The sequence below is a fragment of the Anomaloglossus baeobatrachus genome, chromosome 2 (assembly GCF_048569485.1).
Source record: "Anomaloglossus baeobatrachus isolate aAnoBae1 chromosome 2, aAnoBae1.hap1, whole genome shotgun sequence".
NCBI lineage: Eukaryota > Metazoa > Chordata > Amphibia > Anura > Aromobatidae > Anomaloglossus > Anomaloglossus baeobatrachus.
Window position 1 is genome coordinate 233,241,194 of NC_134354.1, and position 15,940 is coordinate 233,257,133.

The 15,940-nt window shown below is 50.1% G+C and overlaps 1 protein-coding gene across 1 annotated transcript in view; it reads right to left on the minus strand.

Moving 5' to 3' along the window:
* The window catches only part of RAB7B (RAB7B, member RAS oncogene family), a 66,403-nt gene that overhangs the window by 23,014 nt on the left and 27,449 nt on the right, over positions 1 to 15,940 (minus strand). Inside the window, exon 5 of the mRNA XM_075335703.1 lies at positions 12 to 137. Coding sequence (XP_075191818.1) covers positions 12 to 137 — 126 coding nt within the window. The remainder of the gene's footprint in view (positions 1 to 11; positions 138 to 15,940) is intronic.

Here is a 15,940-nt window from a genome sequence, read left to right on the forward strand (position 1 = left end):
TAAAAACTCACATGTATTAGCGCTTCCTTGGCAAGTGTCTCAAACGCCAGGTCTACATTGATGTTGTCTTTGGCACTGACTTCAAAATATAGAACTTTTCTTTCTTCGCACCAGGAAACTGCTAATTCCCGAGAGACCTGAAGAAGGTAAAGACATGACATTTCTTGAGCAATTGTCCTTCGCAACTGTTTGCATATTTTATACATTTTATATTATAAAATCTTTTAAGAACATAATTATGTATCAATTGCTTTATGATTATCACAAATTAAGTGAAGTGCAGAAGTGAATCACACAAACACTGATTACTTAGCCTTATAACCTTTTAAGAGTTATTCTAGACAACTAATAAATGGCGTATTTCCTGGTTGCAGATTTAAACAGGTTGTCAAGCCTAAGGCTGCAAGTCTGAAGTCAGTCTATGTGACTGTAGGCTTGTGCACCTTCACAGAGCGCAGTGTGCGCACTGTCAGGATTCTTCAGTGCCAAGACATGACCGCACGTATGTGATTTGCCTACTGGATGTGCGCGCCTTACTCAATACAAGTGAATTGAGAAAGGCTGGACACGTCTAGTCTGAATGTGGCCAGAAGCATGCAAATTGCATACTTGTGTATCGCCCAGGGTTATGGGGTACTCGGTCCCGGGCAGTGTATAACTGGGGAATGTCACTTTGGTGGCTGTTGCCCATTTCCGTACCCTGGGTGCTTTTTGAAAAGGGTATATTTACAGGGGATTGTTGAATAAAGTTTATACGTGATGCCACCTGCGGTGTTGCGGCTATAGGGATGGAACCGCCGCTGCACAATGCTCACTACTGGGGCTGGTGTTAGTGGCTGTCTGGATGGTAGGCCCTTCGAAAGCAGGGCCAGGCCCCAGAGGATAGGTGTTGTAGGTGGGTGTTGAAAGAAGATAGGCCACAACAGATGTTTAGTGTAACTGGTCACTCAAGGCTGGTTGGTCTTAACCGCAGATTCCCTTAGTCCCAGTGCCAGTTTAGTGACCTGGTGGCTTCTGTCCCCTGAACCTGTCTTTGGTTGGTGGGTCCCCATGACATAGAGCAGCTGGGGGTCCCCTCCTGGTTGTCTCCTTCAGCAGTCCATATGACGGAAGTGTGAACCCTGTAGAGTCGGAGTCTCTGGTCCTGTCCCCGGTTCTCCCTTTGCTACTGAGTCAAGGTCAGTGAGGTCCTTGATGGTTCCCTCACTTTGCAGATTTTATCAGGTCTGCCTGGAGCTTTTGCCTAACCTAGGATGCTGTACCACGTTGGTGTGTAGTTCCAGGAGTACTCCACCGTACTCCACTGGCAACTAACCGCCTGGGCCCTCAGGTCACTGTTCACTCCGGTCAGTCCATCTGCTCACTTTCAGTGTCTCTGACACACTCTCCTCCACTATCACCATTACTGTGTCTCTTCTTCACTGTCTGACTCTCCACTGTCTGCCCCTCCCACCTTGTTGTCTAGTGGACTGGATTGGCTTCACCTCTAGGCAGCCATCCATTGGCCCGACTCAGCCTGGTACCATTCTACCAGGGCGGCACGGTGGCTCAGTGGTTAGCACTGCAGTCTTGCAGCGCTGGGGTCCTGAGTTCAAATCCCACCAAGGACACTATCTGCAAGGAGTTTGTATGTTCTCCCCGTGTTTGCGTGGGTTTCCTCCGGGTACTCCGGTTTCCTCCCACACTCCAAAGACATACAGATAGGGACTCTAGATTGTGAGCCCCAATGGGGACAGTATTGCCAATGTATGTAAAGCGCTGTGGAATTAATAGCGCTATATAAATGAATAAAATTATTATTATTATTATTATTCTATGGGAGATAATTGGGGAAAACAGGAATTTTCTGGAGTGTTTGTGTGTTACCGGCACTGGTCTTCTGGGTTCCTAGGGGGTAGGCTCTGCATCCTGGTGGGGATGCAATACCTTGTAGCTCGCTGATGGCTTCAGGGGTGCTACACTTGCAGTCAAGCACCCGCCTGCTCACGGCACCTGAGAGTCTTGACAGAGTGCACACTGTGCACTGTGAAGGTTCACAAGTCTGCGGTCACCTAGAGTGTCTGCAGACTTGCCCCCAAGGCTGGACAATCCCTGCATCAATGGCATGTAGTATCCACTTATTTCTTATGTTAAAAATCAGGAAACATCAGATGGCAGATTTTTATTAGTGATTTTGTAATGGGAGCGCCATGGAAAACACTGTGACATTGAAATGAGAGTATTTGTGTATCAACTGTGAGTCATTCAAGATAATGACTTTGCGACACACATAATGTCTGTACTAGTACACATATTTTTATCCTTGAAACATTGAAAACAATCAGGATTTAGGAGGAAGTTGTGGAATAAGTACTGAACTACTGAAAAGTTCAGGATTAGGAAAACATGGCGGCATTATTCCTAAAACAGCACCAGTGTTATTCACAGGTTGTGTTTAGTATTTCACATCAATATGAAGCCAGACTGCCATACTAGACACATCCATGGACAAGTGTGCTCCGGTTTCTGAAGGAAAGCAACCATGTTTTCCAAATTTTTTAATTCTGTATAAGCTCTTTAAGAAAATTGGCAGCACAATTTATTATATTATAGAGAAAAATAAGTATGACAGATTGAAATGAAAAAGTAAGTAGAAAATGTAAAAAGAAAGCAACAAAATATCCAAAAGAAAAATCACCCAAGCAAAAAACTAAGGTGAAAATACAGAATCAGGATAGGAAACATGAAAAAAAAGTACAAAAATTGCATGTTATTCTTTATTTTCAAGAAACATGGACGTGGTTTGCCTTGACTTAAAGGGAATCTGTCAGTAGGTTTTTGCTACCTCATCTGACAGCAACATAATGTAGGCAAAGAGATTCTGAATCATAGTTACATAGTTACATAGGTTGAAAAAAGACCTAAGTCCAACTAGTTAAACCTTCCTCCACCAATTCTACATTTTGTCCCTAAGTCACTTATAACCAACAATGTTGTGTGTACTGAGGAAATCATCCAGCCCTTTTTTTCAAATCAAACATTGTATCATATAGATTAATGGGTATAGCTGTGTGCAGCCCCCGTGCCAGCAGCCGACGCTGCTCGGATACGGGCCTTCAGGGGTGGTGGCTTGAGGGTCTCCGGGCCCGGGGGTCTCGCGGACCCGCCGAATAAATGGGGGGACGTAGATGTACGGGCTAAGCCGTAATAAATTTGTAAAACCACCCACGGTGCGTGGTGAGTTGGGACACCACCGCTGCTATTACGGGGCACCCGGGGGAGATGTTGTGCAGCAAGTTGTTAACCCCTCCGTGGGTAGGAATGGTGGCCCCGGGGCCCGGTGGCTCGGAGCAGGGGATGGCAACTGCAGGGGATGTTGGGTACTTACTGTTAGTAAAACACACAAGTCTCTGTTAAACCAAGGTGATGGTGGCCGGTGCCGCGGCCGGTCGTGTTCGGGTCCCCCATCCGGCTGGTGGTCTCTATCCCTCTATCCTTTTCCTGCACTGCTTTGTGTAAGGTGGACTTTCCTAGTGTGAAACTCAGGAGTCCGCTCCCGGCTGGATGTGTCCTAAGGAGCCGTGCCCGCAGACGCTGGCCCGTGGGCTCTATGGGCCCTGGCGCTGACCTCTTATCCCCAATCGGTGGGCTGTTGTCTTCTATGAGGGACTTTGGGTGGGACAGGACCTCTAGTCCTGGCCTCAATCGGTTAATTAACCAGTTCCACTTGGTTCTGGTCCTGGCTTCAGGGTCCAAGTACCCCCCTTTGTTCTCCGGTTTCCGGTTCCCCGTGTCGGTATCGGCGGGCTACTGTCCCAGTCCACCTCGGTTCTGCCGAGCCGTCTTCCCGTCTCCTGCTGACGGAGACCACCGTCTGCCTCCTAGCCAATGGCACCAGGGCTCCTACCCTGGTACCGTCCAACTTGAACTTCCTTGCTGGAGCTACACTAGGGGGGGTGACTAGGGTTTTCTGGTTGGCTGTGTGTTTCCTAGTGAGGGAACGGTGTTATGCGGGGCCTAACTGTGACTACCTGGTTTTGCCAGGGTATCACACTCCCCCTTGGTTAAACACAGACCGTCCGCGTAAGTTATGTGAGTGAACACAGACACATCACACTAAAGGGGGCTTTACAGGCTACGATATCGTTAATGTTTTATCGTCGGGGTCACGTTGTTAGTGACGCACATCCGGCGTCATTAATGATATCGCAGTGTGTGACACTTACCAGTGACCTTAAGCGACCTCAAAAATGGTGAAAATCATTCACCATGGAGAGGTCGTCCCAAAACCAAAAATCAGTAATGGTTGATTATCGATGTGATTTGTCGCTCCTGCGGCAGCACACATCGCTGTGTGTGACACCGCAGGAGCGAGGAACGTCTCCTAACCTGCCGCCTGCCGCAATGCGGAAGGAAGCAGGTGGGCGGGATGTTACGTCCCGTTCATCTCCGCCCCTCCGCTTTGATTGGCCGGCCGCTTAGTGACGTCGTGGTGACGTCGCTGTGATGCCGAACGTCCGTCCCCCTTGAGGGAGGGATTGTCACAGCGACGCCGCCGACCAGGTAAGTGCGTGTGACGCTGCCGTAGCGATAATGTTCGCTGCGGCAGCGATCACACGAAATCACATACACGACGGGGGCGGGTGCTTTTGCGTACAATATCGCTAGCAATATCATAGCGTGTAAAGCCCGCTTAACACTACTAAGTACAAGCTTTACATCGAAACAGTTTATGGTAATACATACATATACAGTGCCTACAAGTAGTATTCAACCCCCTGCAGATTTAGCAGGTTTACACATTCGGAATTAACTTGGCATTGTGACATTTGGACTGTAGATCAGCCTGGAAGTGTGAAATGCACTGCAGCAAAAAAGAATGTTATTTCTTTTTTATTTTTTTTTTTTAAATTGAGAAAAGTTTATTCAGAGGGTCATTTATTATTCAACCCCTCAAACCACCAGAATTCTGTTTGGTTCATCTAAAGTATTAAGAAGTATTTCAGGCACAAAGAACAATGAGCTTCACATGTTTGGATTAATTATCTCTTTTTCCAGCCTTTTCTGACTAATTAAGACCCTCCCCAAACTTGTGAACATCACTCATACATGGTCAACATGGGAAAGACATAGGAGCATTCCAAGTCCATCAGAGACAAGATCGTGGAGGGTCACAAGGCTGGCAAGGGGTACAAAACCCTTTCCAAGGAGTTGGGCCTACCTGTCTCCACTGTTGGGAGCATCATCCGGAAGTGGAAGGCTTATGGAACTACTGTTAGCCTTCCACGGCCTGGACAGCCTTTGAAAGTTTCCTCCCGTGCCGAGGCCAGGCTTTTCCGAAGAGTCAAGGCTAACCCAAGGACAACAAGGATGGAGCTCTGGGAAGATCTCATGGCAGTGGGGACATTGGTTTCAGTCAATACCATAAGTAACGTACTCCACCGCAATGGTCTCTGTTCCAGACGAGCCCGTAAGGTACCTTTACTTTCAAAGCGTCATGTCAAGGCTCGTCTACAGTTTGCTCATGATCACTTGGAGGACTCTGAGACAGACTAGTTCAAGGTTCTCTGGTCTGATGAGACCAAGATCGAGATCTTTGGTGCCAACCACACACGTGACGTTTGGAGACTGGATGGCACTGCATACGACCCCAAGAATACCATCCCTACATGTCAAGCATGGTGGTGGCAGCATCATGCTGTGGGGCTGTTTCTCAGCCAAGGGGCCTGGCCATCTGGTCCGCATCCATGGGAAGATGGAGAGCACGGCCTACCTGGAGATTTTGGCCAAGAACCTCCGCTCCTCCATCAAGGATCTTAAGATGGGTCGTCATTTCATCTTCCAACAAGACAACGACCCAAAGCACACAGCCAAGAAAACCAAGGCCTGGTTCAAGACGGAAAAAATCAAGGTGTTGCAGTGGCCTAGTCAGTCTCCTGACCTTAACCCAATTGAAAACTTGTGGAAGGAGCTCAAGATTAAAGTCCACATGAGACACCCAAAAAACCTAGATAACTTGGAGAAGATCTGCATGGAGGAGTGGGCCAAGATAACTCCATAGACCTGTGCCGGCCTGATCAGGTCTTATAAAAGACGATTATTAGCTGTAATTGCAAACAAGGGTTATTCCACAAAATATTAAACCTAGGGGTTGAATAATAATTGACCCACACTTTTATGTTGAAAATTTATTAAAATTTTACTGAGCAACATAACTTGTTGGTTTGTAAGATTTATGCATCTGTTAATAAATCCTGCTCTTGTTTGATGTTTGCAGGCTCTAACTTATTTGCATCTTATCAAACCTGCTAAATCTGCAGGGGGTTGAATACTACTTGTAGGCACTGTACATACATGGGACAGGCCAAACTAAGCAAGCAGCAATGCTGTAACATCTGCTTTAGAAATGCTGGACTGATCCATGGTGGTTCTTCCTGGCACAGCCAAGCAGATTGTTTGAGAATGCACAACAATCTATCACTACTTTGCTACTAGAGGTCATTCTTCAAACTGAATTTCCCAGAAATGTGGTCAGACCAGGGCCAGTTTTAGACAAAGTGTGGCCCTGGGCAAAAGTTTAAAGTGGAGTCCTATATGCTCACATATTGCACTATCACACTCAACCATTGAGGTTACATTTACATACTCTGAGTTCAGACTGGTAAATGAGTGCAATTGACAATATTCAAGTCCTTCGTGCTTGTTTCCCGGCTTCTTTACACAGCATGACAGGGCTCCGCCACACATCCGTGAAAACCACGTCCGTGTAAAACGGGCCGTTTTTCGGGTCCGTTTTCCGTTTTTTAGGTCCGTTTTTATGGTATGTGTGGCCTGCGTGTGTATCCCGTATGCTAGCCGTATGTGCGTGTGGAATGTCCGTGTGTGCGTGAGTGAAATAACTGACATGTGTATGTGTTGTCCGTGTGAAATGTACGTGTGTGATGCAAAATGACGTTACTACATGTCGGAAGACAGAGTAGCGGGATGAGAATGAACTCGGGTGAACTTCACCCGACTTCATTGTCATGCCGCGGCTCTGTCTTTGTGCCGTGTACTGATTAGCGGTCACCTGTGAAGGATTCACCGGTGACCACTAATCCCCCAAGTGACTGAAGTGTCCCCCCCTCTCTCATACTCACCGTTCCCCGATCCCCGGCGCTGCACGGCGCTCACACTGTTCCGGCGGCTTTTTCTAATTTGAAAAAGCCGGCCGCCCATTAATCAATCTCGTATTCCCTGCTTTACCCGCCCACCGGCGCCTATGATTGGTTGCAGTGAGACACGCCCACCACGCTGAGTGACAGGTGTCACACTGCACCCAATCACAGCAGCCGGTGGGCGTGTCTATACTGTGCAGTAAAATAAATAAATAAATAATTAAAAAAAACGGCGTGCGGTCCCCCCCCATTTTAATACCAGCCAGATAAAGCCATACGGCTGAAGGCTGGTATTCTCAGGATGGGGAGCTCCACGTTATGGGGGGCCCCCCACCCTAACAATATCAGTCAGCAGCCGCCCAGAATTGCCGCATACATTATATGCGACAGTTCTGGGGCTGTACCCGGCTCTTCCCGATTTTCCCTGGTGCGTTGGCAAATCGGGGTAATAAGGAGTTATTGGCAGCCCATAGCTGCCAATAAGTCCTAGATTAATCATGTCAGGCGTCTAGGAGACACCTTCCATGATTAATCTGTAAGTTACAGTAAAAAAACACACACGCCCGAAAAATCCTTTATTAGAAATAAAAAACACAAACAAATTCCCTCATTACCAATTTATTAACCCCGACAAACCCTCCATGTCCGGCGTACTCCACGGACCTCCAGCGTCGCGTCCAGCTCTGCTGCATGCAGGTGACAGGAGCAGCAGAAGACACCGCCGCTCCGGTCACCTCCACGCAGCTAATGAGATGAGTAGCGCGATCAGCTGCTGTCACTGAGGTTACCCGCGGCCACCGCTGGATCCAGCGGTGGCCGCGAGTTACCTGACTGACAGCAGCTGATCGCGCTACTCATCTCATTAGCTGCGTGGAGGTGACCGGAGCAGCGGTGTCTTCTGCTGCTCCTGTCACCTGCATGCAGCAGAGCTGGACGCGACGCTGGAGGTCCGTGGAGTACGCCGGACATGGAGGGTTTGTCGGGGTTAATAAATTGGTAATGAGGGAATTTGTTTGTGTTTTTTATTTCTAATAAAGGATTTTTCGGGCGTGTGTGTTTTTTTACTGTAACTTACAGATTAATCATGGAAGGTGTCTCCTAGACGCCTGACATGATTAATCTAGGACTTATTGGCAGCTATGGGCTGCCAATAACTCCTTATTACCCCGATTTGCCAACGCACCAGGGCAAATCGGGAAGAGCCGGGTACAGCCCCAGAACTGTCGCATATAATGTATGCGGCAATTCTGGGCGGCTGCTGACTGATATTGTTATGGTGGGGGGCCCCCCATAACGTGGAGCTCCCCATCCTGAGAATACCAGCCTTCAGCCGTATGGCTTTATCTGGCTGGTATTAAAATGGGCGAGGACCGCACGCCGTTTTTTTTAATTATTTATTTATTTATTTTACTGCACAGTATAGACACGCCCACCGGCTGCTGTGATTGGGTGCAGTGTGACACTTGTCACTCAGCGTGGTGGGCGTGTCTCACTGCAACCAATCACAGCCGCCGGTGGGCGGGTAAAGCAGGGAATACGAGATTGATTAATGGGCGGCCGGCTTTTTCAAAAGAGGAAAAGCCGCCGGAGTTTTTATAACAGCCGTGCAGCGCCGCGCCGGAGATCGGGGAATGGTAAGTATGAGAGAGGGGGGAACTGACCGACAGACAGCTAGAGGGACAGACAGACATAGAGACCGACCGACGGACTGAGGGAGAGAACAAAACATAAAAAGAAAAAAGACTGACATCACATGAAAAAAGCACAAAACATACAGGGAACAAACAGAGATGCGTCCGTGTCACTCGGACGTGCGCACAGACCCATTGACTTTCATTGGGTCCGTGCTGCGTGTTGCGTGAATAAAACGGACATGCTGGCGTGAGACACGGACCAAAAAACGCATCACGGAGACGGACTCACGGACATAACCAAAAACGCAATTGTAACCGCAGAGATATAGTAACATTGGTGCACGTTTGGCCGTGTCTCCAGTATACACGGAAACGGACCAAACACGCACGTGTTTCACGGATGTGTGTTTCAAGCCACAGGAAGAGTGATGGGTACAGAACGATCAATAATAGTTGGATCTGTCCCCAACAGTATCATGTTCTCAGCAGCACTTCTGCAGTCTGTGGGCGATGTACTGCCGAGAACAAGGATTTTTGTTCCAACATAGACAATGCAGTCACCTGATGAATGAACAGTATTTTTTTTGGTTCGTTGGGCGATTGCTGACATGTTTAAACCTATGAACTTTTGTTGCTTTTTCCAAGACCCGTAACGTTTTCATTTTTCTTGATATGTGGCTATCTGATGACTTATTTTCTTAGCCGCAAGCTGATGTTTTTACTGATACTATTTCGGGCAGATATGATGTTTTAATTGCCTCTTATTGCATTTTATCGCAATGTTGCAGCAGCCAAAAAAATGTAATTCTGGCATTTTGATTTTTTGCTGGTTACACCATTTACCGATCAGATTAATTTACTTTATTTTGATAGATTGGACTTTTACAAACACAGCGATACCAAATATGAGTATTTTTGTCTTTTTTTTTAATTGTTTTAATGCTGTTATTAGTGTAGCTCCTGCTGTAGACCCTCCAGGGAGTGGGGACCTTGGCAATTACCCATTTTTCTCCCCCGAACGCCTGCCCTGGCTCTGACCAGAATTAACTAAAAATACATATTTTCTGAGGCATCATGCACATAGCAATGTTACAGATAGGCATAATGACTGATTTTAGTCCTGTTCTTGACTTTGCACTGGTAAAGAAATAAAAATTGAGTTGTTTTCTGACCTAGTCAGTGCCGCAATTACATTCCTAGTTTGATGAATATTAGATGTATGGTATACATCCATAATATGGAGCTTATTGACTGCTATAGGCATATTCAATATCATCCTTTGACTATCTTTCTATCTTTAATAGAAATGTCGTATGTTAAAAATTATACCCTATAAAGGGGATATAAGCTCTGAATAGTATAGCTCAGGGGACTGAAATTTAGCCTTGGCATGTGAAGGTACTTAGACCTATGCTGCCCCCACATGTCTACATGTGCTTCACATGGTAATAATGTCCCCATTGTGCTTTAACATAATAATAATACCCCCACTGTACTTCTGACTCGCCCACCCCAGGGCTATGGGACACCCGGTGCCGGGCCGGACTAGTCCGGTGGTAGTCAGTGGTGGCTGGGCCCGGCTCCGTGGCCCTGGTGGGTGTCAGTTGAATATGTGGCTTGCTTGTTAATGGTGGTGTTCGTGACGCCACCTGTGGTATGCGGCTAATAAGCCGCCGCTTCCGTGTGAGGCCTCCGGGATGATGTTATGGCAGCAATGGTAGTACTGCTCCCCACAGGTGGAGCAATGCCCGGGGCACAGTTGGTGCTTGTAAATGTCTATGCAGATGAAATAACTGAGGCAACTTCAAGGGTGCAGTTCCAGTTCTTTACTCACAGTTCTTGTCAGGGTAGCAGGACCCTTGGACTGCTGGAACCTCTGTCAGGGACCTCCGCCTTCTGGGTGATTCAGAGCGTGAAATCCGGTACCCTTCTCTTAGTGTCTCCTTCTCTGCTGTCTTCGCTAGCCTTGCCTTAGTTAAGATGGACCTGGCTTGGCCTCCACTACAGCCTGCAGGCTGGGGGGGTCACCTGTCGGCTGATTACCCCTTTTCTGAAGGTCTGCTATGGGTTCTGGCCCTGGGAGCTTACAACGTCCCTGGGCCTTGGTTTTTACTGTTTGGAGATTGTCTTTGCACTCCTCCAGTTTCTAGGGACCGTCCCCTGTCGCAGCTTAATCACTCCACCGATGTCAATGTGGACCAGGCCACCGCAGCCTGCAACTACTCGTAGCGCCTCTAGGCCCTCAGCTTCGGTACCCAACAAGGACTGCTCGTGGTACCTACAGGACTACCCGCGGCCCTGCGACCCTTTCTTTCCTTCTCTTCTTTCTCCTCCTTGCCTGCTTCCAGCAGGCCTCCTCCTCCCTCCTTTCTCTCGTTCTTCTCCTTCAACTACATGCTCACTCCTTACTCTCTCACTCCCTCAGGGAACTGACTAACCTTGACCTTCCTATCTCTGTCTGCTCTCAGATGGCTCCTCCCACCCCCCAGTTGCTAAGCTGTAACCTATAGGAGCAGGGATGGGTCTTACGACCCCTCCCAGCATGCAGCATGGGAGGGTTGCCTGCCACTTTCCCTGGTCCTAGTATGTACCTAACAATGGGTGTAGTGTGGATTTACCAGGGGACCGGAGTTCTCTCTCTTCCTCTCCCAGAATGGGGCATCACACCGCTGGTGGGGTGCAATGACCTGTGGCGACGGAAGCCTCAGGGGCGCCACACTCCCCCACAGCAAATCCCAGCACGTCCTCGGGCTGAAAAACAACAAAACAAGTGGAAAAACTGCAAACATTTTTGGTATGCAATAACATAAAACAGTAAAACATTTCTTCCCTTTATGGGAGGCACATATCGTAAACGTTGCGAACTTCTTATAAAGAAAACTCTAAGTGTGCACTTCCAGTCCATTGCACGGTTCAGGCAAATCCCCCATAATTCTGGTAGGGGGCACAACGGGTGCAACTAATTACATTTTTGGCTACTACAAGTCCAGTAGCCCGGCAGTTCGTTTCTTTCAATCAAACAAGATGACATAATCAACCAGCCATTAAGTCCAATGGCCTGGTTACATAAGACATATAAACAACATACCAGCCACTAAGTCCAGTGGCCTGGTAGGACATCACACATACACTTCCACCGGGGCCCACATTCCAGTTCAGTGGCCCGGTAACACATAACATGGGGGGTGACGTCTTCAAAAAGAATCAGGGCCAGTACAGTAGGAAAGGGTGTCATCTTCGAAAAGAATCAGGGGCAAAACACGAGGGACTTCTTCAAAAAGAATGAGGGGCTATGTACAGTTTGGCAGCTCTTCATCTTCCTTACTCTCGAGGATAGATATCAGGATCCCACTCCGGCATGGCTCCTGGCAGCAGGTACGCCGACGAGATCATCGTCTGGATCCCTTGAGCACTGGTCCCTGACCTTCGGCGCTGTCCTGCAGCCTGGGCTGGAGTGGGGCTGCCTGTAGGCGTTGCACGGCGCTGCTGCAGAGGGCTGCTTGTCTGCAGGGGGCTGTTGCTGTGGTCTCTAGGGCCCTGCTTTGGCCGGACACCCTGCATCACACGCGCCATGGAGATCCTGGTCTGCGTCTCCTGGGTAACTGTTGTAGGCCCGCTGCAATGTTCTGCGGCCTGGGTCTGTCTGGAGGGAGGGCTGCGGCTGCTGCTGACAGGGGAATCGCTGCGAGATGGCATGGCGCGGCGCCACTCCGGTTCCTCCGGGGCCGCTTCTTCCTGCACAATGCGCACATGCAGCGCATACCACCCGCGGTCCCCCATCAGCCGGGCATACTCAACCACATCACCCGGCTTGGCATCGCGCCCTGGGTGGCCTCTGGGCAGGTGCTCCTCAATGTCTCTCCGGGCCACAAACACATCCTTGCCCAGGCCGGGCTGCCGGATGAAGCCCCAGCCACCTTTCTGCCGGAAATCAACTACGGTGCCCCGTCTTACTGGGCACTCGGTCCCCTTCAGGGCCTTCCTGACCTCTTCCTTGGAGGCCAGATTGGCGACTTCTCGGGCCCTTCTTTTCTCTTCCCGAAGTTCCCGCTCCCGCTGGTACTCGGCCACCAGCCTCCGGCACGTCAGCTCGTTGGCCAGGGGAGTTTCCTTGGGGAGCAGCGGCCGCTGCAGTCCCCTGGTTTCTATGGGCGCTGCGTCCCAATTCACTCCCGGGGATGCCATTCCCAGGAGGCTCGCAGGGGGACTCGGCAGGGGGCCCACTAGTTGCTCAGGGTTCACCCCACCCCAGGCTCCGTCTGCGGGGGTCTCAGGCAGGCCTCCGGTGCCCCACCGGGCGTCCGCTGGGTAGGCTGGGAAGGCCAGGGGGTCAGTGAAGGGGATAAGCGGGGGTTCATGGCGGGGCCCTGGGTCCGGACTGGACGGGGTTTCTGGCTGCTCACCCTGCGCTTGCTCCGCGGCATCCATCCACCGTTCCAGATCCTCCGGCACCCTCGGTGTCTCTCTCCGCCTGTCCGCCTCCACCTCCATGCTGCTCAGCCTCCGGGCCAGAACTCTCACTTCTTCCTGGAGCAGGTCCAGCTTGCGATCCTCTCTGCCGGTCCCTGGTGCACCTTGCTGCAGCTCCTCCGCCATGCTACCGACCTGGAGAGGGCTGCCTGGAACACTGCTCGGGTGCTCGACCACGCCACTCGGCTGCACCCTTTCCCCTCTTGGAGGCGGGGCCGGAGGCTGTACGAGTAGCTGGCGCCAGACTGGCGCCCAGCCCATCTTGGCCGGCACCACTCCGCTTGCGATAAGGTACATTTTCGTTATCTGCTGGTCTGGCTTTTAAACTCTGTCTGCCAGCCGGCCAGCTTATTTGGTCACCACTTCTTTTTCTTCCGCTTTCTATGGCGGGTACCGCTTCGCGCGCTTTTCTTGGACAAGGGGGCGGGGCTTTTCATCGCGCCTTTTCTTCTTGCACGCCCCCCTTCTTCCCACTCTCAGCAGCGCTAATGGCGGCGGTTTCTCAGTAAAGTACACAGTCTGTCACACGGTTCTTCAGGCGCACAGTACCCGGTTAGACCGGGCACAAAATCCTGTTCGTGACGCCAAAAGTTGACTCGCCCACCCCAGGGCTATGGGACACCCGGTGCCGGGCCGGACTAGTCCGGTGGTAGTCAGTGGTGGCTGGGCCCGGCTCCGTGGCCCTGGTGGGTGTCAGTTGAATATGTGGCTTGCTTGTTAATGGTGGTGTTCGTGACGCTACCTGTGGTATGCGGCTAATAAGCCGCCGCTGCCGTGTGAGGCCTCCGGGATGATGTTATGGCAGCAATGGTAGTACTGCTCCCCACAGGTGGAGCAATGCCCGGGGCACAGTTGGTGCTTGTAAATGTCTATGCAGATGAAATAACTGAGGCAACTTCAAGGGTGCAGTTCCAGTTCTTTACTCACAGTTCTTGTCAGGGTAGCAGGACCCTTGGACTGCTGGAACCTCTGTCAGGGACCTCCGCCTTCTGGGTGATTCAGAGCGTGAAATCCGGTACCCTTCTCTTAGTGTCTCCTTCTCTGCTGTCTTCGCTAGCCTTGCCTTAGTTAAGATGGACCTGGCTTGGCCTCCACTACAGCCTCCAGGCTGGGGGGTCACCTGTCGGCTGATTACCCCTTTTCTGAAGGTCTGCTATGGGTTCTGGAACTGGGAGCTTACAATGTCCCTGGGCCTCGGTTTTTACTGTTTGGAGATTGTCTTTGCACTCCTCCAGTTTCTAGGGACCGTCCCCTGTCGCAGCTTAATCACTCCACCGATGTCAATGTGGACCAGGCCACCGCAGCCTGCAACTACTCGTAGCGCCTCTAGGCCCTCGGCTTCGGTACCCAACAAGGACTGCTCGTGGTACCTACAGGACTACCCGCGGCCCTGCGACCCTTTCTTTCCTTCTCTTCTTTCTCCTCCTTGCCTGCTTCCAGCAGGCCTCCTCCTCCCTCCTTTCTCTCGTTCTTCTCCTTCAACTACATGCTCACTCCTTACTCTCTCACTCCCTCAGGGAACTGACTAACCTTGACCTTCCTATCTCTGTCTGCTCTCAGATGGCTCCTCCCACCACCCAGTTGCTAAGCTGTAACCTATAGGAGCAGGGATGGGTCTTACGACCCCTCCCAGCATGCAGCATGGGAGGGTTGCCTGCCACTTTCCCTGGTCCTAGTATGTACCTAACAATGGGTGTAGTGTGGATTTACCAGGGGACCGGAGTTCTCTCTCTTCCTCTCCCAGAATGGGGCATCACACCGCTGGTGGGGTGCAATGACCTGTGGCGACGGAAGCCTCAGGGGCGCCACACTTCCATATAGTTATAGTGACATCCTCATTGTACATCCAGATAGTAATAATGCCCTTACTGCGCTTTCACATGGTAACAAGGCCATCAGCATAGTAACAGTGCCTCAACAATGAAGTGGTAATACCCCAAGGCTTGATGTCCTCTGTATAATCCCACCGGTGGCAGGCCACAGGTTTAATACAGTGTGTAGTTTACCAGAGTGAGTCGCAGAGTTGGAAGCTGATGGCTCTATGTTCCTCAACTTTTTTAACATGACGCAGATAGTTATAAAAGTGATGAGTACCCTCTTCCCATGCTGCCCATTGCTTGTACTGGCTTATTTGGCAGTTGCTAGAATTGCCAGATGTGAAATCTGGCTCTGGTTCTTGGAAAGAATGTGGTCCTTGATGGATGAACCAAATGGCGGCATAGTACTTACAGAGCCATGATATGGACACATAAGGACTCCATGTACTGCCATGAACACTTTTCTTAAGGTGAATGAGGCCTTATCGCTATCAGAAAATAAGTGAGACATCTGCCTTTTATCAGAACCACTTTTGTGCCCACGGGACTATGTACCCGTGGATATATCCGCAGGTACGTCCGCAGGTTTCCCGCAGCAGCAACCTGGAATCTGCAGCTATTCATCTGTGGGATTCCAGCGATATATCTGCGGAAAACCTGCGGACATTCATGCGACTTACCTGCGGAAGTCCCAGCCTCTATCTCCAATTCCGCAGGTATTTCCGCAGGAATAATTGACATGCAGTTACGTGTGGCTGTGGAACATCCACATTATATTTCGCAGCGGCACATACCGCAGCATAGACACAGCACTCCCCGTGTCCCATAGGATAACATGGGGAGTGTCTGTACTAGCTAAAACCTGCGGTTTTATCTAGAAAAT